The sequence below is a fragment of the Corapipo altera genome, unplaced genomic scaffold (genome assembly GCF_003945725.1).
Source record: "Corapipo altera isolate COAL_440 unplaced genomic scaffold, ASM394572v1 200, whole genome shotgun sequence".
In the NCBI taxonomy this organism is placed as follows: Eukaryota; Metazoa; Chordata; class Aves; order Passeriformes; family Pipridae; genus Corapipo; species Corapipo altera.
In genome coordinates this window covers 564,790-584,434 of record NW_020884992.1, presented here as the reverse complement: position 1 = coordinate 584,434, position 19,645 = coordinate 564,790, and the positions used below count along the sequence as shown (strand labels likewise).

The 19,645-nt window shown below is 61.6% G+C and overlaps 1 protein-coding gene across 1 annotated transcript; it reads right to left on the bottom strand.

Moving 5' to 3' along the window:
- Positions 1–1,751: 1,751 nt before the first annotated feature.
- On the bottom strand, positions 1,752–19,210 carry MED24 (mediator complex subunit 24). The gene is made up of 26 exons (XM_027666366.1): positions 19,155–19,210; positions 18,802–18,938; positions 16,422–16,504; positions 15,871–15,909; positions 14,444–14,517; positions 13,173–13,396; positions 12,537–12,648; positions 11,889–12,039; positions 11,566–11,679; positions 10,777–10,824; positions 10,494–10,576; positions 10,077–10,163; positions 9,679–9,790; positions 9,019–9,161; positions 8,300–8,337; positions 7,585–7,667; positions 6,166–6,344; positions 5,985–6,084; positions 5,500–5,675; positions 5,097–5,361; positions 4,762–4,943; positions 4,418–4,511; positions 3,989–4,088; positions 2,507–2,584; positions 2,238–2,386; positions 1,752–2,093 (listed from the first exon to the last, which is right to left on the bottom strand). Exons 2-26 carry the CDS (start codon positions 18,929–18,931, stop codon positions 1,977–1,979), a joined length of 2,961 nt encoding a protein of 986 aa, XP_027522167.1. The 5' UTR covers positions 18,932–18,938; positions 19,155–19,210; the 3' UTR covers positions 1,752–1,976.
- Positions 19,211–19,645: the final 435 nt, after the last annotated feature.

The window sequence follows — 19,645 nt, the reverse complement described above, 5'->3', positions numbered from 1 at the left end:
TGAGGGCTGGGAGGCACCCGTGGGGCATCTGTTTCCTCCCACTCCCGGCAGCATCACTTGGGCAAGAGCCGATTCCTAGAAAGCTCCGGAAGCCACCCGCGCTGGGAGGACCCACCCACCCCTCTGCTGCTGCTGCCACAGGGGGAATCTGCTCCAGAGCTGCCTCGGGATGTGCCCAGAGCCCTCCCAGAGCGACCACAGTGGGACAAGGCTTCCAGCAGTGAGGAAGGCAGAGTGCCTGTGGCAGGGTGGATGGACAAACGGATGTGGCAATGTCAGGAGACCCCTGGGCATCTCCCTGCTCCAGAAAGCCCCTGCAACCACCCCCAGCCTCGCCCAGCCCGGGCTGTCCCCGCGCTCCTCAGCTCCACCCGATCACTTTCCTCCCATCGGGCCCACGCTCAGGTCCTGTGACCACCAGCATCCCTCACCACACTCATCCCAGCCCCACAGGGACAGAGCCCAGGGCCAGTGGGGGCCAGTGGGAGGAGTTCCTGCCTCCCCCCAACTTCCCAGCCCTGGGAAGGGGCTGGCACAAGGCCAGAGCCCCATGGCAGGGCTCTCATCGCCAGAGGAAGCCCTTGCTCCCAGGCATTTGGCCGCACCCACCCCCATGGACAGCAGCTCCCTCCTTCCTCTCCCACCTCATGGGTGCTTACAGAAAAACCCCCTTTTTCCACTCCAGCCCCTTCCTGGAAGGGGAAGCGCCAGTGCCAACACCAGGCACGGTGCTGTCAAGGCAAATATTGACAGAGCCGGGAAGGCCACGAGCACCAGGTCCTGCTCTTTGCTCCGGGCTAACGGTAAAGAGCCGCCCCTGGGCGAGCAGTGGTGCCCAGGCAGGTCGGTGCCAGCTCAGCGTGGCACTCACACCGGTGTCAGGCCTGGTGAGGCCATCCCAGTACATTCTAGTGCATGTCACAGCTCTGTTAGCTGCCCCACCCACCCCCACGGCCGCTCTGCACCTGCCCTGGACCAGGGATGAACCCATGGGAGCAGTGGGAAAGCAGCTCCCTCCCTGAAGGCCAAGGACCAGCCAGCACCCACAGCTACCCCCAGTGCATTGGGATCTCTCCCTCCAGCAAAGCCTGGGAGCAGCCAGGAGTGAGCTGGGAACTCCACCAGTGCCAAGGGGGCAGAGGCACAGCCCGGTCCCAGAGCTGCAGTGCCCAGAGGGAAGGGCTGGTGCCCGCTGGCCCTGCTTCCCCCTCAATGAGTGAAGGGGCAGAGGCACAGCCACCCCGGCCCTGCCACCCCCTCAGGGTTGGGGGTTGGTGACACTCCAAGAGGATTCACCACCAGAGCAGCTGACAGGGTGTGAGGACAGTCCTGGGGGAGTCTGTCCCAGCCCAGGGACGGTGAGGTGCCGGTGAGGCCATGGTTACTCACCGGTCACCAGTGCCGCGCTCGCCTTGGCCTGAACTCACACTCATGGGGAGGAATTCCAGCAAGAACTCACACTCACGGGGAGGAATTCCAGCAAGAACTCACACTCACGGGGAGGAATTCCAGCAAGAACTCCCGTTCACATGGAGGAATTCCCAACAAGAGCCTGTTTGTGGCTGACAGCACAGCAAGGAAGCATCCCTGCTCCACCCAGTGCAGCACAGAACACTCCGGGGGTCTGGGACAGGGAGAGTGGAATTCAACCTCCTTCCCAGCACAGGGCTTGGACACTGACTCCCCCATCACCTCCTGAAACAAGGGATTTTGGGGAGCCCCAGGACCCCAGACAGAAATGAGGCAAAACCTGGTTCTACAAAAGGATTGAATTATTTATAGGATAGAAAAAATCATGGGGGCGTCTCATTCTCGAAGCCCTCGTGAGGCAGCACAGGGACGGCTCCGGGCACTGAGGGAGCAGCCCATGGGCAGGGTGAGGCCAAGCTGCAGTGACAGAAGCCATCCCAGGCATCCAGGTTGGCAGGGAGGTGCCCAGGATGCTCAGGGATGTGCCCTGGGCAGGCGCTGTCCCCTCACAGCGCAGCGATGGCCTTGGCAGCGACGCGGCGGCCCAGGGGCAGGCTGAGGTCAGTGATGGCCAGCACGATTTTGGGGCTGGACATGGTGGACACCTTCACCAGCTCCGAAACCTGGGGCACAGGAGAAGCACAGTGAGTGTCCCCAGAGATGGAGACAGGTGAGACAGGCAGCAGGACCCCCAGATGTGCCCCTGTCCTGTGGGACCCCAGCACACCCCCAAGCAGGGACAGAGGTGTCACAGCCACAGGGCTCACCATGGTGAAGGGCATGAACTGGAGGATGCTCCCACGGCTGCCCTGCTCCAGGCACTCCACACACTCCTCCATGAACCACTGGACAAACTGGGTGTGGGTGCCGGCTGTCTTGGCCCCCAGGATGGAAGAGATGAGCAGGAAGAGGTTTGCTGTGGGGACAGGGACAGATCAACAGTCAGGTCAGTTCTGGGGGGCTGGGGGTGGTCCACACCTCCCACTGGTGCCCCAGCCTGGCTGGATGTGACCCCACGGACCCGCCCCCACCTTACCCAGCACGCGGTTGAGCGGGTCCCTCATGCTGACAGTGTGGAGCTGGGAAGCAGAGAGTGAGCTGCTCATGGAACGATCTGTGGGCAGCAGAACAGGAGTCAGGAACAGCCTCTTGGTTGTGCCAGTGTGCCCACCCTGGCCAGCTCTAGCCACTCAAGGTGACCCAGCTCCAGAACGGGTTTTGCCACGAGTGACCCCGTGGAATGGAAGATGTTTGGGCCCCCCATACCCCAACTGAGTCTGTGCCACTGAGGCACCCCAGAAACACAGCACAGTCTGTGCCACATCCCCCCTGCCAGCCCCCACAGAGCCAAGAGCCCGGGGGGGATCCCCAGGCTGCTCCCAGGGGATGTCACGATCAGGAGAGAGGAAGAGCAGCAACACACACGTTGCACATCCTGTGTGAGAGCCAGATGTTCAACAGCTGCACAGCAGCTCTGCAATCTCACTGTCAGGGTGCAGTCCAGCTACCAGAGCTGAGGCACGTCCAAATCTAGCAGTAAATCTCGGGATAGACCAGGGGGCTTGAGCTGCCCCCAGTTGGGCGCTTCTGTGGGAGGAACTGGGCCAGCTCCATTCCAACAGGATGAAAATGCCCTGGGAAGGCTCTTGTGCAGACCCCATGGTCCACAGCTCCTGCCCAAACCGGCAGGACCCACCTTGTGCTGCTCTTGAGGATGCTCACCAAAAAAAGAAATCCCTCCCACACTTTTCTCATGGAATCACATGAGTTATGTGGCCGCTGCAGGAAGCAGTGTTTCCACATCACTGCAGAAAACAGCCCAAAAAAGTCCTGAATGTCGCTGGGAAGAGGTGGGACTGCCTCAGGAGTTAAAAAAAGATAAGTGAGATAAAGGGAAAAGCCCGTATTTCGACAGTAAAGAAACCAGAGGTCAATGGATGTGTCGAAAACTAATAACTGAAGAGCACATTCGGGATAAGGGGAGAAACAATGACCAGGAAAGGTCCTGACTCACTGCCCAGGAGTGTGGACAATGCACATGGGAGCCATGACAGCACCCGCCAGGCAGGACATGGACCACCAGAGCTGTTGCAACCTGTGACACCACAGGGACACAGATGTGTTCCAAGGCTCTGCTCACAGCACTGGAATGTCAGGATTTGGCCTCAGACATCAGGAATGTCACCTCCAGCTCTGGTCCCACGCAGGGTGGCTGGGGGGAACATGGCTCTCAAAGCCCCCCTGAGCCCCTCGGGAATGGAGTGCTGGGTTGGGGGGCACCAGCATGGAGAGAAGGTGTAACCTCACCCCTTGAAGTTGTTCAGATCAGAGAAATAAAGAGTTTTGCCTTTCCCTTTTCCAGGATAACTGAAATAACACTTGAGTGCTCTAAATCCTCACCCAGCCAGTTTGGGAAGGGAAGGGGTTTTGCTCAAATACACATTTCACAGTCAAAAAGAACAGTAAGGCAGGATGGTGCCCTCCCAGGACCCACCCCCACCCCATTCCCCACACTTACTGGGGCTGGAGAGGATGTTGGAATCCTCCTCGTTGGAGCTCAGCAGGCGCATGAGCTTGGAGGGCTGTGTGTCATCCAGCGGGAACAGGCTGATGTAATCCTGGGGGAAAGAAAGAGGGGGTTCAGCCCCACCAGCCCCTCACTGAGGGGGGTGTCCTTGCCCACCCTGGGCCCAGGACTATGATCTCTGTTCACTCGCAGCATCCCAACCTGGGCAGGACACATCCAGACCAGCTCATTACAGCCCCTTCCCCAGGAAAGACAAGGGAAACCCTGGATTTTAAAGTCAAAAGAACTCAAAGAGCCCAGAGAAGCTGGGTAGGGAGTCTGGTCTAACCCACCAACTCCTTCCACCCTCCCCTCCCCAGGACACTGCTGCTTTTGGGCACAAAGAGCCCCCTGCCAACCCCTGCTCCACACCAGACACACCTCGATGTCCTCCCGGTGCCGCTTCTTCTGCCGGGCCGAGGCCTGGCTCTTGTTGTGGGAGGAGTAGGAGCTCAGGGCACACCACACAGAGAGCCTGGGGACAGAGTAGGGACACAGCCAGGTGCTGCCAGCCCACCTGAGGATGAGGTGTGAGCCCAGGGATGGGACACAGCAGGTCCCTCCTCAGAGGGGGACAGCAGGGAATGGACCCAGAGTGGGAACTGTCAGCACTGTGCCAGGGACAGGGAGGGATTTGAGTGTCTGGGACCTCCATCCCAGCATCTCCCCACCTCCCCAGGCAGGCTCCCCCAGGGACAGAGTATCCCGTGGGTCTGGGGTCTTACTTGGCCAGGGCCTTCCCGGGGGGGTCCATGAGGGTGTGCCACTTGGAGGAGTCCGTCAGCAGGTTGGGCAGGATGTGGCCCAGCAGCGTCAGCGTCAGCTGCTGCATGTCCAGGCTGAAGATGGCATAGAGCAGCTCCACGGCCCGCAGGGTGTGCTCCTTCCGCGTCTCCTTCAGCAGCTCCTGCAGGGAGGAGGGCAGGGAGGAGGGAAGCACGGGCAGGGCTGGGCCTGCCCCCTCCCCTCCAGTGCCCAGCAGACACCGAGGGCACTGGGAGCACAGACCACAACCAGCGTTCCCTCTGTGGCACTGGGGGTCCCTCCTGCCCCCCCATACCTTGACCAGGTTGTTGCAGAACCAGTAGACACCCCCCATGTGCAGCAGGGTGTCGAAGATGTGGATGGAGCGGCTGTCGACCCAGCCCTTCTCCAGCACCTTGGTGAACACGCTGGTCAGCACCTCCTTGATGGGCTTCTTGGGGGGCAGGAGATTCCAGTAGGGAATGGTGTCCATGCCCGTGGAAGGGAACTTGATCTGCGTGGCCGTTTGCTGCAGGACGTCGGCGCACATGTGCTCCAGGATGGAGCTCATGATCACCACGCTGCAGAGGAGAGATGGGATCAGGAGGGAACTGGGAAGGGGGATAGGAGACACAGCACTGGGAAGGGGAAGCAGGGTAGAGAACGGCATGGCAGTGGGAGGCAGGAGCAGGGCAGGGACAGGTTGTGCCCGAGCTCACCGCTCGTTGTAGAACTGGAGCGTGTTCTCCCCGTACAGGGGGGTCGCGAGCTGTCGGATCATCTGCAGGGACTTCTCCCGCTCGTCCAGGCCCAGCATGCGGACGTGGGCCACCAGCCAGGCCACAGCACACACTGCCATGCTGCACACCTTCCCCTTGATGTTGTCCGTGATTTTCTAGGAGAGGAGATGGAGCAGAGGATGAGCACAGACAGGTGGATGCTCAGGAATCGCCTCCCAGAGCTGTGGGTCCTGACTGTGGTGTCCAAGCCCTTCCCTCCTCCATGGGTGACATTGTCCCTGCCAGTCCCACTGCCAGCCACTGGGTCAGGGCAGCATCACAGGGCTGAAGCCACAACAGTTCCCCCCTCCCAAGTCTCTGAGCTCCAAGGCAGCTGCAGGAGAACAGGGGACCCTGGAGCATCTCGACCCCTGGCCCCTCCTTAGGACACAGCACAGCCCCACTCTGTCCCCCACCAGCCCCACCTGGATGGACTCAAAGGTGAGGACACCGTTCTCCCAGGCATTGAGGATCTCCAGGATGGCAGCTGAGATGCTCAGACACACCTCGTGCCACTTCATCTGCCTGTCAGGGAAGAGGTGGGGGGTTCAGGCACGGCCACGGGGCCAGGGAAGCTGGGGTGGGGGCTCACGGGTGGGCTCTTACACCAGCTTCATCTCAGAGGAGTTGTTGAGGAGGGCGACCAGGGACTCCACCTTGGTGGAATCCGGGCGGAAGCAGGGGTGGTCGGGGTTGAGGATCTTCCCCTCCTCGGGCATGCAGGTCAGCATCCAGGTCTCAAAGAAGGGCACCTCGCCCGGAGGGTTCGAATCCGACAGGATCACCTGGAAAGGAGCCGGCACGGGGTCTGCATCCCGCAGGGACCCTGCTGGGGTGAGACCCCCACCCTGGGGTGAGACCCCCCACCCTGGGGTGCTCATGGCCGGGGGAACAGCGCCGCCCTGTGGCCCAGAGGGAGAAACAGGCACTGGTCAGCCCCCAGTAAGGCACTGGTCAGCCCCCAGTAAGGCACTGGTTTCCGGTCTGTGGGCTGTGGTTTCTCCCATTACGAGAGGGTTCCCCAGGAGACCAAGGCCCAGCTCAGAGGAGGAGAGATGCCAGGCCAGGACCAGCCCTGGGGTCACCGTGTCCTGCCCCAAAGGGTCCCGTGTCCCCCCACCCCTGTGAGCTGTGCTCAGGGTCCCCAGTGCCGGGCTACCACAGCCCAGCTGGGAGGGTCTTGGGGGGGTCATGAGCTGGGAATCCCACATGTCACTTCCTCTCTCAGCCTGTGTCACCCAGGGGATGCTATTTTTGTCCAAAAAAAGTTTTGCACATCTGTTCAGCAGCAGCTGGGCAGGAAAGTCACAGGACTGGGACAGGGGATGAGACCTCATCGGACAGCCCCGGGCACGTCCCCCCGGTCAGGAGCCCCCTCCCCGCTCCCCAGGGCTGGCTGGGCAGGGCCCCTCTCTCCCCCTCTCTGCATTCCCAGTGTTTCAGTATCGTTTCTGCTCCCAACACACACAGATGTTGAAACTTGAAACATTTTCATGCAACCAAAGTGCCGTTTCCCATGTGGGGCTGAGAGTTCCTCCTTGGATGGGGGAGGGCTGACATCATCTGGCTGTGTGACCCCCCCCCAGCCAAACAGGGCCAAACTGGAGGGGCAGCACCAGGGAAAGCCCAGGGAGCTCAGAGCCAGCCCGGGGAAGTTGCAGAAGCAGCATTCCCACCGATCCCACTGTCCACAAATGGAGCACAGTCCAAGCCCTCAGGGAGGTGACAGCCAGTCCTCCTCCACCACTTAGAGGCCATGGAGCCCCGGGGACAGATTTCCAGGTGACAGGCACTGGGTGCTGTGCCCCAGGCAGTATGGTGGCTGCAGGGACAGTGGGGAAAGCAGGGACAGGAGGGACAGGGGCAGGCTGGCCACTAGAGGAGGCTGGCAGGCTGCAGCAGCAAGGAGGCTGCGCTGGCGAGAGCCCCTCAGAGGATCCAGCCCCACCCAGCCCCATCCATCCCCTCGGAGGATCCAGCCCCATCCATCCCCTTGCAGGATCCAGCCCCTCAGAGGATCCTTACCTCTGAGCCGTAGGTCTGGGCCACATGGCACAGCATGAGGAAGGAGATGTCGAAGAGCAGGGCTCGCACTGAGCCACTCTTGGCTGAGGGAGGAGAAACAAAGACCTTGGGGGTCTCCAGCCTCAGCACAAGGATGAAAGCAGGACCCCGCGAGTGCAGGGGCCAGGACCTGCTCCCCTCAGGCAGCTTTTGTAACCCCCCCAGTGCCTGTGTGTAAATGAGGGGACGTGCCAAGTGCCTCCCCCCACCCTGTCTGCCTCTGCTCGAGCCCCCAAAGCAGCTCTGGCCTCCTCTGGGCCATCCCCTCGCCATGGAAGGTCAGAGCACTCCACAAGTTTCATCACACACACATGGAGTCAGAGTCCTTATCTGGGCTGTGCTGACACATCACCCCTTCCAGGGAGGGAGCCAAGGGGCCCCCAGGCTCGGCTGGGGAGAGGGAGCCCTTCCCCTGCAAGCAGGGAACACCCACATTTGGGATGGACACACACGTGAGAGCAGCGGGTCCCCAGGAACTCAGAGCCCCACTGGCACATGGCCACGTGCCCCTGTGCCCCCTCCCCACTGGCACCCCCAGCCAGGCCTGGTACAGCTCAGTTCGCTCTGGCCCCACAGCCAGTCCCAGTTTAATCCAGCCAGGCCCCAGAGCATCCCAGCACGTAGAAAGGGGGGGCCCAGCTCAGATCCCCCCACACACGAGCACACACGCACTTACAGATTTCTCCGGTGATTTGCTTGGTGAATTCGTTCAGCCTGCAGGGGCAGAGAGTGGCAGTGAAGCGTTATCACTCCAACAGGCCAATTCCTACCCCTGAGACAAGCAGAGGCTGCCCCGCCTGCAGATCCCTCCCTGCACCCCATCCCAGCACAGAGGGGCAGGAGAAGTCGGGCCCAGCTCCACAGACACCCTCCAGCACCACAGGGACAAACCACCTCCTCCCTGTCTCCACTCCCTGCAGCCAAACAGGTCCAGCCACACTGCTCGTCCCCACACCCACGGGCCCTCCCCAGAGCCAGCCCTGCTGGCTGTGTGGGGGTTTCAGAGCACAGACCCCCAAACTGCTCCCCTGCGCACCCACGGGGGCTGGTGTGGGTTGAGCTCTCAGGGGAGCCCATCACACAGCCCCACGTGTGCTGTGCGTGTGCTGTAACCAGGACACGGGTGTCTGGGGACAGAAGGGACACAGCCCTGGATCCAGGGCTCTGCCAGGGCCTTCAGTTCTCTGAACACCCCAAAACAACCTGGCTCTGATCCTCTGCCCTGTTCATGCAGAGGCAAAATAGGGTGCTGTGGGGTGCAGCCTCCCTACAATCCCAGCCCTCCCAGTGCTCCACTGGGCCAGAGGCACATCCAGCCCTGTGTGGGGGGCAGCTTGGGGGGCTGCCCACTCCCCCGTGGGCACCAGGGATGGTGCCATCCAGGTGGACACTCACTTGACAAACTTCCGAGCAAAGGATTTCAGCTTGCCCGTGGCTGCTGCCGCTGCCAGCAGCAAGTCCAGGCTCTTCCCAGACAGCATGTGACCCAGGACCCCCAGCAAGCCCTCGGGGGACTTGGAGTGATCTGCATCCATGGTCTACAACCAAAAAAGTAAGAGGAAAGAGAAGTCACGGGGAACATGTGCTACAGAGCAGCAGTAAAACTCCAGCTTGGGGAGCAGGGACTCACAGGGTTTGGGGGAGGTGGGATGGAGCCCTCTGTGCCCTTGGTACTGGCAGAAAAACATCCCCTGTCACTGAGCAGCAGCAAAACAACCAGAGTGACACGGGGACATAGGGAGTCCCCGGGAACCGGGGGAGATGCACGTGGGGAGCGGCTGAGCGGGATGGGCAGAGCTGGCTGGGCTCAGGCTGCTGGCACTGATGACATGCCACCTGACAGCTCCTCCAGCCTCCCAGGAGGGAGGAGGGGACCTCCTGAGATCCACGGCAGAGCATCAAAGCTGGGAGTGATTCCTCTGCTCCTCCACCCCAGTGCAGAAGGAGATCAGGCACCTCCCAGCCACCCCAGCTGCCTGGTGTGACTGGTACTGCTGGGAAGGGGCTCTGGTGCCAAGCCCAGCCTGCCCAGCACGGCTTTAGGAGAGGACTCACCTTCAGGATGTTGGTGACAGTGGGCTCAGCCCTCAGGATGAGCCCTGGGTTTGGCTGGATGTTGGCATTCTCGGCGGATTTCAAGCACGGAGAGTTTTCCTTGTCCGCTGTCCTGGGGGACCCCAAAGAAGGGTCAGTGAGCAGGAATCCATCACCCTGCCTTCCTCCTCCCACCCACTGGCACCCTCAAGGGAAAGTCACTGCTTCAGGCCACCACCAGCTGCCATTCTGAGAGGACAGACTCTACCTGTACCCAACCTGTAACCAAAAGCAATGCCACATCCCCCCAGGTCGCCGTGCCCCAGCCACAGACACAGCAGCTGTTCCCTCATGCCTCCCCAAAACAAGGTGCTCCAGCCCCACTTTTGGGGGTTACCCAGACTTTGGAGGGGCTGTACCGTTTGTCGATCAGGTTGGTCTTGTTGGCCTCGGAGAGCAGACCCTGCTTGCTGCACTCCTGCAGGAGCAGGCTTATGCAGTTGCAGCTGGAAGAGAGAGCAGAGCCCTAGCCTGAGGGACAGCATTCCTGTCACCCCAGGCAGTGCCACAGGGCAGGGGGACTCCCAAGCTGCCCTCCTGGGCCCGCTCCCACCCCCCTGAGGATGCTGCAGGGCCCAGAGCAGCTCTGGGTGTCACACAGCATCACCCACACTCAGCTGTCACACACTCGCTGCCTCGCTTATGTGGCAGCACCAGGTCCTCAGGAAGGAGGAACTGGATCAGAAACTAAACCAGCCTTGCCAGGACCCTGCACCAAGGACAGGGTGGTTGTGGCACGGGGCCACATGTGAGCCCTGGCCATGGCGAGCACTCACTTGCAGCGCTGGTCGGCTTTGTCGAGCAGAGGGGTCAGCTTGAGCAGGAACTCGAAGGCACAGTTCACGTCCTCGGTGAAATCCTGCCGAGCACAAAGCCCAGCACTCAGCCTGGCGTGCTCCCAACACACCCCCACCTCCCCCTCCCACTGCCTGCTCCGTTAGGGAAGGTTCTTGGGACACAGACCATTTCCCCACAGAGCTCTGGCCAGGCACCAGCCCCACGGTGACACAGCTCACACATGGTGACACACAGCCCCCATGGATGGCCCTCCAGACTCACCCTGTCCCCTTGGGGATACTTCTTGAGTTTAACCAGGACTTGGGGCATCTGAAAGACACAGGGCATGGTGTGACACTGGGGCAGACCCCACTCCACAGCCAGGACCCCCCAGCAGCACCAGCCCAGACCAACACAGCTGTACAGAGTTGCTCTCCCAGCCCAGGGACAGGAGCATTTCTGGAGCAGTCTGTGCACCCAGGGGACCTGGTGCCCCTGTTCCCCTCCAGAGTCCTTCCACCACCACCCAGAGCCACATTTATCATAGAATCATGGAATGGTTTAGGTTGGAACAGACCTTAAACTACACCCCCTTCCACGGGCAAGGACACCTTCCACTATCCCGGGTTGCTCTAAGCCCATCCAACCTGGCCTTGGACACTTCCAGGGATGGGGCAGCCCCAGCTTCTCTGGGCAACCCGTGCCAGGGCCTCACCCCAGTAACAGGGAAGAACTTCTTCCCAAAATCTAATCTAAACCCACACACTTTCATTTCTCCTACAACACCCCAGAAAAACCAACTCTGCCAAACAAAGTGGGGCTGGGCTGAAAGGAGGCCCCTAGACAGCAAGGCTGATGTTCAGCAGGTGGCAGGAGGGCTGGGGCGGGCTCAGGTGGAGTGGGTTGGACTCTGAGGGGCACACTGTGGGGTGTGGGGGCACCCCAAGGGGCATTCTGCAGTGGGGGAGGACTAATTGCTCTGGTAGAGCTCAGGGCTCAGCAGGAGCTGGGTGTGCAGGGAAAGGGCAGTGACAGGCACAGGGCTCAGAGCAGGGCTGGGATGGGCCCTACCTTCAGGAAGGTGAAGGCTGTCCACTTGAGCTCCTCCGTGCCCTCGGGGCACTCAATGAGGCCCACAAAACAGGCCTTCCAGATCTCCAGCACGAAGAGCGGGGAGGGGATGCGCTGCAGGGCACACACACAGACCCCCTCAGTGCTGGGTTGGCAGCAAAGCACATCCCCCACCCCCCTCAGCCAAACCCTGAACCCCCGTGATGGTGTTGATGCGCTCCCGCTGCTCCCTTGGAGCAGGATCAGCACAGGCAGGCACAGCACGGAGCCCTGGCTGTGGCCCCAGGCCACCTGAGCAGGAGAACACGCTGTCACTTCTGTACCTGCATCCTCTTCACCATCATGAGCTGCTCCACCAGCGGCTGAGTCTCCCCTGTGAGGTTCATGGTCCCCTCCAGCAGCACCACGGCGTGCACGGTGGGGAACCCCGTCTTGTTCAGCTGCTCCGAGTGGACCGAGAGCATGGTGGGGATGCTGGGTGGGAGAGGACAGCTCAGGGTCACTGGGGCCCTGCAGGGACAGATTCCTGCTCCTCCTGTCCCACTCTCATTCCCTGGCCAAGCCCCTGACCTTTGCTGCCCTGTGTCTCCCTGGGGCAGGACAGCCTGGAGCACCTGTGCCTGGGATCTCCAAGGCACAGCCAAGACCCTGGGACCTGGGAGCAGTTCCAGAGTGATAGGGAGCAGGAATGGCAGCTCTGGTATGACCAGAGCAGCTGAGGAATGGTAAAGAGCCCCAGGTCACCAGAGGAGCAAGCCCTGGGTCATCACTTGCCCTGTCCCCTCTTCTCTGGTCAGCCCCAGCCCACTGCCAGAGCAGGGATCCAAGCTGGAAAGGGACAGGGAAGCAGGGAGCCAGCATGGAGAGAGGTAGGAGGCTCTCAGCCCTCAGAGCAAGGAGTTTGGGGGAGCCAGAATGGGGCTCAGACCCATTTTGCCCCCCAAGTCCATGAAGCAGCAGCACACAGCCACCTCTTGATGAGGGACACGCAGTCATCAGCCTGGCTCCGCAGTGGGGACGTGCCGAGGTTGTTCAGGTTCTCCCCCAGCTTGACGAGGGACTGCTCCACAGTGCTCCAGGAGGCTGGGGAGGGAGGGCAGGGATTCAGACGGGGGACAGGGACACATGGAAAAGCTGGGCAGGCTGGCTCCAAGGCCCATAGCAGCACAGAGGGGCTGAGGAGGCTGGGGGTCCCTGTTGGTGCTGCCAGCCCAAACCAACGGTCTGTGTGCCCAAATAGAGGGTCTGTGAGCCCAAACTAAGGATCTGTGTGCCCCCAGCAGCTCCTGCCTCAGGCCCGACCTGGCACAGCCTCCTGGCAAGACATGGGCACAGCCGAAGGCGCGGGGCTGTGCCAGGCTGGCAGAGCACAGGGCTCGCCACGCGCCCAGGAACAGCTCACGCAGCCTCCACATTAATTCTGCTCCTCTTCCAAGGGCAGCACGGAGGGGAAGGGGCAGAGGGTGGCACGGAGCCAGGGAGGAGAGACGGTTACAGCAACAGGGCTGGAAGATGGATAGGCTTGGAGCTGCAGGGACAATGCGGCAGGAGCCAGGCAGGGGGAAGGGAGAGGTGGCAGTGCCACCTCCGCAGGGATAAGGACATACACGTCTCCTCCAGCTTGGCGATGTGGATCAGGGCGCGGTTCTTGGTGCTGCTGAGCATCTTCTCCAGCCGCTCCAGGCACATCTTCAGCTGGTTCTCGGCCGCCGCCTGCTCCAGGGGCTCCTTCACCTTCTCGGCGTAGAAGGCGGCGCAGCGCAGGAGCCAGGTGAGGGCACTCAGCAGCGCCCGGCACAGGCTGATGCACTCCTCAGCCTTCCCGTGGCAGCTGGAAGGGGAGGAAAACGGGAATGTGCTCACTGTGTGCTGGGAAACTGAGGCACAGACACGGGGTAGGCTGGGTAACCCAAATTCAGGTCCTGCACTCCCACCCAGTCCCTTTGCTGTAGATCCCAACCTGCTCATCCCACCAGCATTCCCGCCGTGCTGGGGGGAAGGACACCCCCCCATCCACCTGGTGCAGCCTCCTTGCTGGCCAACTCCACTACAGGGAAACTTTCCAAGCTTCTAATCAAATTATCCTGCTAAGAGAGGCTCAGCATCGATCAGTGCTCTGCGAGAGGTGAATGCTTTCCCCTCCTGATGCACAAATCATCAGGGCCAGAAGTTTTGATCAAATTAAGCAGAGGATCAGAGCAGGCAGGAGCGGATTAAGGGCCGGCTCTGCAGTTGGCCAGCGACAGCTCCTTGTCAACATCTGTCACTGATGCATATTCATTGCTGCTGCTTCATTTCATTTCATTGAAGGGCTGCTACCTTCAGCCTTCCTCCTCCTCCCTCTGTCCCTCTGGCCTCCCAGAAGAGTCTGTCAGGGGTTAACAGGAAGATTTCTGAGCTTTCTAAAAAAGTTTTTGTGGCCTGAATTGTCTGGACTCCCCTGGGTCCTGCAACACCAGCGGAAGAGCACGAAGAAAAACAAGGCAGCGCCTGGGGCAGCGCAGGCAGGACCAGACAGGGACATGCAGACAGGGCCTGGAAAGCTGCAGAGGGAAAGGAAACACTCCAAGGGGACAGAGACCCTCAGTCCATGGGACTTACGCCCACCCCACCTACCTGAGCGGGGCAGGAATACCACAGCAAGGTTTATCCCAGAGTAGGGGCGGGGGCTTCCTGCAGCTTCCCATGAAGCTGGTGGGGTTTGGATTCCCTCTGCTCTCCCCATGCTGGCAGCAATTTGGGAATGGGAGCTGGAGGGGGAATTTGCCCTTAACTGCCAGGGTGAGTATCCTGGGATCAGCCAGGCCCCACCAGCTCCCAGTGCTGCCCATGGCACATCCAGGATCGAGGTGGCAGCACTGGAACAGTCACATCATACCTGAGGCGGTCACAGAACATGTCCATGATCTCCAGCAGCGACTGGACACACAGATCCCGGGAAAAGTCATCGAACTAGAGCAGGGGAACACGAAGGGATTTCAGATGGGGGCTGCCCAGCTCTGGAAGTTCCCAAAACACCCTCAAGCCCTCCCTCCAGGGCCGGGCCGGGCGCTGCGGCCGCAGGACACTTGCCCTGGCAGCCACCCAGAAGCCACTTGAATGAGAAGTAGGTCAGGGTTGTCTGTCGGCCAGGTCATGCCCTCCCGGGGTGGCAGGGCCGGGGCCGGGCTTTCTCCGCAGCCTCGGGCCGGGGTTGTGCTGCCCTGACGCCGCGGTGGTGGCCGGGTGCCAGCCCCCTGCCCACCCCCGGCCCGGCAGGGCTGGCAGCGCCAACAGCCCGGCTGGCCGCGGGGCTGGGGGGCGGGGGGCGGCAGAAGCACGGTCCCCCCCTCCTCCCGGAGCAGATGGGGAGCCCCGCCGGGCCGGAGCTTGCCCGCAGCTCTGCGCTGGGCCCACGCTGAGCTGAAGGAGGAAGGCTCGGCTCTCAAGGTCAGCGCTGTGCCCGCCCTCCAAACGGGCAGCGATGCGGGACCAGGGGAACGGCGACGAGCCCGCGCCCTTCAGAGCAGAGCTGTGGGTGGGCTCGGCTCTACCCCACCCCGGGAGCACACCCATCCTGTTGGATCAGTGCTGAGCCTGCTGAGGGGTACCCACCTCGCCAGGTCTTCATGGCACAGCTCCGAGTTCAGCCTAGGGCCCCCCAAAACAACCCTGGCTACCAGTGCTGCTCTCCTCTCCTCTCATCCCCACAACAACAAGGTGGGGGGAGAGAAATTATTCTCTCTCAGACTGTTTTTCCTTCAGATCGGAAGTGCCCCGGAAAGGCAAGGGGGGGGGGGGGCCTGAGGTGACGCTGGCAAGGCAGGGAGTGGGGAGTCTGACAAAACTTGTGAGGGGCTTCCCAACACCAAGTAGAGGCAGCCACAGCTTATCCCCATGGAAGCAGCATGGGGACACTGAACACCCATGGGAAGCCACAAGTGAGCACGGCCTGTGGCCGCAGCCGCGTGGCCCCGGTGCTGGCAGCTCCTCCACGGCCGGCTCTGATCCCCACGGCGCTGCCAGAGCCGCTGGCTGCGGTGGGATGTGGTTTCCGGTGGCCAGGCTGGGGTTACACACAGAGTAGGAGCCTGCCAGGCCCCCCAGGGCAGAGGGATGAAGCGTTCACACCCCCAAAACCCCGCAGGACCCGCAGCAGCCCATCCCCAGCAGGGACAGGAAGGGCTCGGGTGCTAATCCGTGCCGGCTGCCCACTGCTGACTCAGCTCAGGACGTCGCCTTCCACTTGACCTATATTTGGTGGGAGTCGTGGGGAGGGAAAGGGATTCGTGGGTTGTGGGTAGAGAGCACCTGCCCGAGCCGTACCTTGCTGATGGCCGTCAGCACCGTGGAATAGGACACCATCTACAACACACAAAGCCAAAACAAGCGCGGTGTCACACGGGGGCCGTGCCAGCGCCGCGCTCGTTGCCGAGGAACGGCAAGGTCAGGGCACGGCCCCGCTGCCTGTCACCGCAGACAGGGCCGGGGCCGGGGCGCTGACCCGGCACAAATCCAAACAGACATTTTTAGGTGATCGCTGATGTGTTTCACACAAACTTTAGGCAATATTAAACGCCGGGATGTGGAAGCGCGGAGCTCACGGCGAGTGCGGGGGCTCTCGGGGGGCAGAATTCCCACCCCGGGCGGTGGCAGAGGCTATTTATGGAAACATCCCTGCCTGGGGCACGCACTGAGCCCTCCTCCACCCGGCCCAGCTCTGGAAAGGCTCAGGTGGGGGACTTGGGGTGTCTGCCCAGCCCAGGACAGGCTCAGATGGGGAATTTGGGGTGTCTGCCCACCACCAGCATCCCAGTTTCTTTGTTAACTTCGCTGGGGCTGGGAGGTGTCCCCCAGTAGTGCCAGCAGGTCCTTACCTGGGAGCTGATGGCATATTTCAAGTAGGACAAGATGAGTGGGTTTGGGGATGGCCCGATCATGGCCTGTTCCAGGAGAGCCTCTGCAAGGAAAGAGGGGCCGGGGGGTCCCAGGTCAGCACGTGGGGACACGGGTACACACAGACACACTGCTCTGCCCTCACCCCAGAGTGAAGCTGGCAAAGCCCAACTGTGTCAACCACAGCGACTCCGCACCGCTTTTCCCCAAAATTCACTGAATCCCACAACTTTCTAATCCCCGATGGCACAAGCCAGTGAATAATTCAGGCTTAGCCTCCTGCTAACTCAGCTCTCCCAGGCACTCTGGCCCCAAAACTGCGCCTGCTGCTCTCCAAACACATTCCCCTCCCTCCCACCTCCTGCCCCGCAGCCTCCACCGAGTGGCTTTTGCGCGGGCACCCGGGGCTGAGCTCGGGGCTGCCAGTCCCCTGCGCTGGGCCCGGCCCTGCCCGTCTGGCCCTCGGTGGCCCGAGGGGCTCTGCCCGTCCCATCTGCTCAGCCAAGCCTTTAATTGCCCATTTGAGCCATGGCAGAGCGCAGGAAGCACCTCCCCGAGCAGGCCCCGGGCTGTGGCTCGGGCTGCAAGTAGGTCAGAGCACCCAGATGTAAAAGGGGGAGCAGCAGCCGGGTGGGAAGTTGTCGCCCCAAAGCCGAGGAGGAGCCGCCGGCGGATCCCGAGCGCGGGAGCAGGAGACTCCCTGGGTCTCGCTCCAAGGCTCAGACCTGGGCCAAGAGCGTCTGGGATGAGGACAGAAGGTGGTGGCAGCCGTCCCCTCCCCAGCCCAGCCCAGAGTGCCACCACGAGCCAGCCACATGCTGCTCCCCGCTGCAGACGTGTCAGCAGCGATCTGCCGGCCCCGCCGTGAGCCCGGCAGCCCGTGCCAGCTTTCCCTCCTTTGTACTTCCAAAGCTGAAAGGCACAAGCTCAGAGAAGGACAGATCCAAGGGCTGTGGTGAGGAAGGGAGCTGCTGTTCCAGCCATGGGGGCCTCGGGAATGGGCTCTCTCCGTGTGCTCGGAGTCGGGGTTGGCATCTTGCCTTTGGGGCTCCCAAAAGGAAAAGGGGACATGGCTCCTTCCCCTCCTGGCATATAGGCTGCCCCCAACAAAGCCCGGGCTGCTGAGCCTTCCCCTGGCTGAGTGTGGGCCAGGAGAAACCTGTTCCTACAGAAATCACAGGGAATTACCATCTCTAGCCCTGTTTTTGGGGATACGCAGACAAGCCCACGTCAAGCACCCCACAGGCCTCGCTGCCAGCGGAGTAGGAGCCAGTGCCACCAGGGTGGGAACAGGCACCAGGGAGCCCTAGGGACCTGCTGGGCAGCAGCAGGAATGGCCCTCCAGCCAACCACCCCCACACCCAGCAAATCCATCCAAAGCAACTCCATCTCCCCACAGCCACAGCTCCTGCTCGGCCCCTCCAGCCCCACATCAGAGGGGGCAAACCCAGCCAGAGCAGCTCAGGGTGTGACAAAACCCAGACACTGCTGGAAAATCCACTGGGAGGGTGGAGGGAGGGGAAAAATATCCACTGGGGAAAGATTCCCCCCTCGGAAGCACGAGATCTGCTGCCTATGTGGGGCTGGTTCCCTTTAAACCCCCCAGAGCAGCGATCCCTGGCTCTGTTTATTTATCCAGGGACATGCTGCACAGGGAAAATCCCAGCACCAAATTTCTATAATTAGCAGGAGAGCCTGGCAAATCTTTAAACCAAAGGTCCCAGCCTTTGGCAGGATTTGTGTGAAATGCCCTTGAACTGGACTGGGAAAAGGAACCCCCCCTAGCCAGGGTGGGAAGCGGCCTCAGGAGCAGCACCTGGCTCCTGTGCAGGGAAAGAACCAGGGAATCAGGGAATCACTAAGGCTGGAAAGACCTCGAGCATCACCAACTCCAACCTTTAACCCAGCACTGCCATGTCACCACCAGTCCATGCCCCCAAGTGCACGGACACCCACATGTTTCTGAACCCTTCTAGGGATGGTGACTCCACCACAGCCTGTTCCAGTGCCTGACCACCCTTTCCATGAAGAAATCTCCCCTAACATCCAGTATAATCCCCTCCTGGCAAAACTCAGTCCCAAAAGCCAGGCTGCATGGACTCCTGAACCCTCACAGGGGGGAAAAAGGGAGGGAATGGATCCAAAGAGCTGGGGGAACACTCAGGAATGGGCTGAAGCGGTTGGGAAAGGGCATTTTGGCATGAAAAGCAGTGTGAGAAGGGGCTGGAGGGGCCCAAAATGCAACAGGGACTTCCAAAATACCCTTGTCTGCAGCCCAGAGGGTTGACACCCCAAAATCCACCCCCAGAACACCCAGCGTGTGCCCAGCGAGGAGGGGAAAGCCCCCCAACCCCCCCGGACCTGCCAGGTTGAGGATGTCCCAGGTAGCTCCGCGGGGGAAGAACCGCTTCATGTTTATGGCCCATTGGTAGTCGCTCCATCGCTCCTTCCAGGCCTGAAGGATGGCCTGCTTCAGGTTCACCACCTTCATGGTCACCCTGCGGACGGAGAGCTCAGGGGGGACGGAGCCCTGACCCCCCCTGGGAAGGGCAGAGCGGGGCCGGGGGGCAGCGGGCCCGGCGGGGAGCGCGGCCCAGCGGCTCCGGGGGGCACGGCCGAGGGGCCCGCCCTCTCTCCGGGGCCAGGGGCTGCTCGGGGGCGCTCGGAGCCGCCCCGGTGCCCACGGGTCCCGCCGCTCGCCCCTCGGCCCTCACCGTGTCCCGGCGCCGCCGAGCGCCTCCCTTAGCGCCTGGGCACCGCCATGGCGGCACCTGCCAACAAGCCGCGCGCTGATTGGGCAGCAGGGCTCTCTGGGCGCGGGGGGTGATGGGAGTTGTAGTTCGAGAAGAGCTGGGGCGGGAGCAGGGGTGGAAACGGGGGGCGGGGGTGGAAATAGCGGGAGTGAGTGTGCAAACACAGGTGGGGTGTGCAGACATGGGGGGTGTGAAAACAGGGTGGGTGGAACAGGGTTTGAGTGTGAAAAATTGGGTCGTGCAAACGGGGTGAGAGTGAAAACGTGGGGTGAGTGTGCAGGCGGGGAGCGGGAGAAAACGGGAGGGTGGGTGTGAAAACTGGAGGGGGGCGAACACGGGGATGTGGGTGTGAAAACGGAGGGGGTTGTGCAAACGTGGGGGTGAGTGTGCAAACCCGGGATTGGCAAACAAGGTGGTGCAAGACGGGGTGTAACTGGATGAGTGTGCAAATG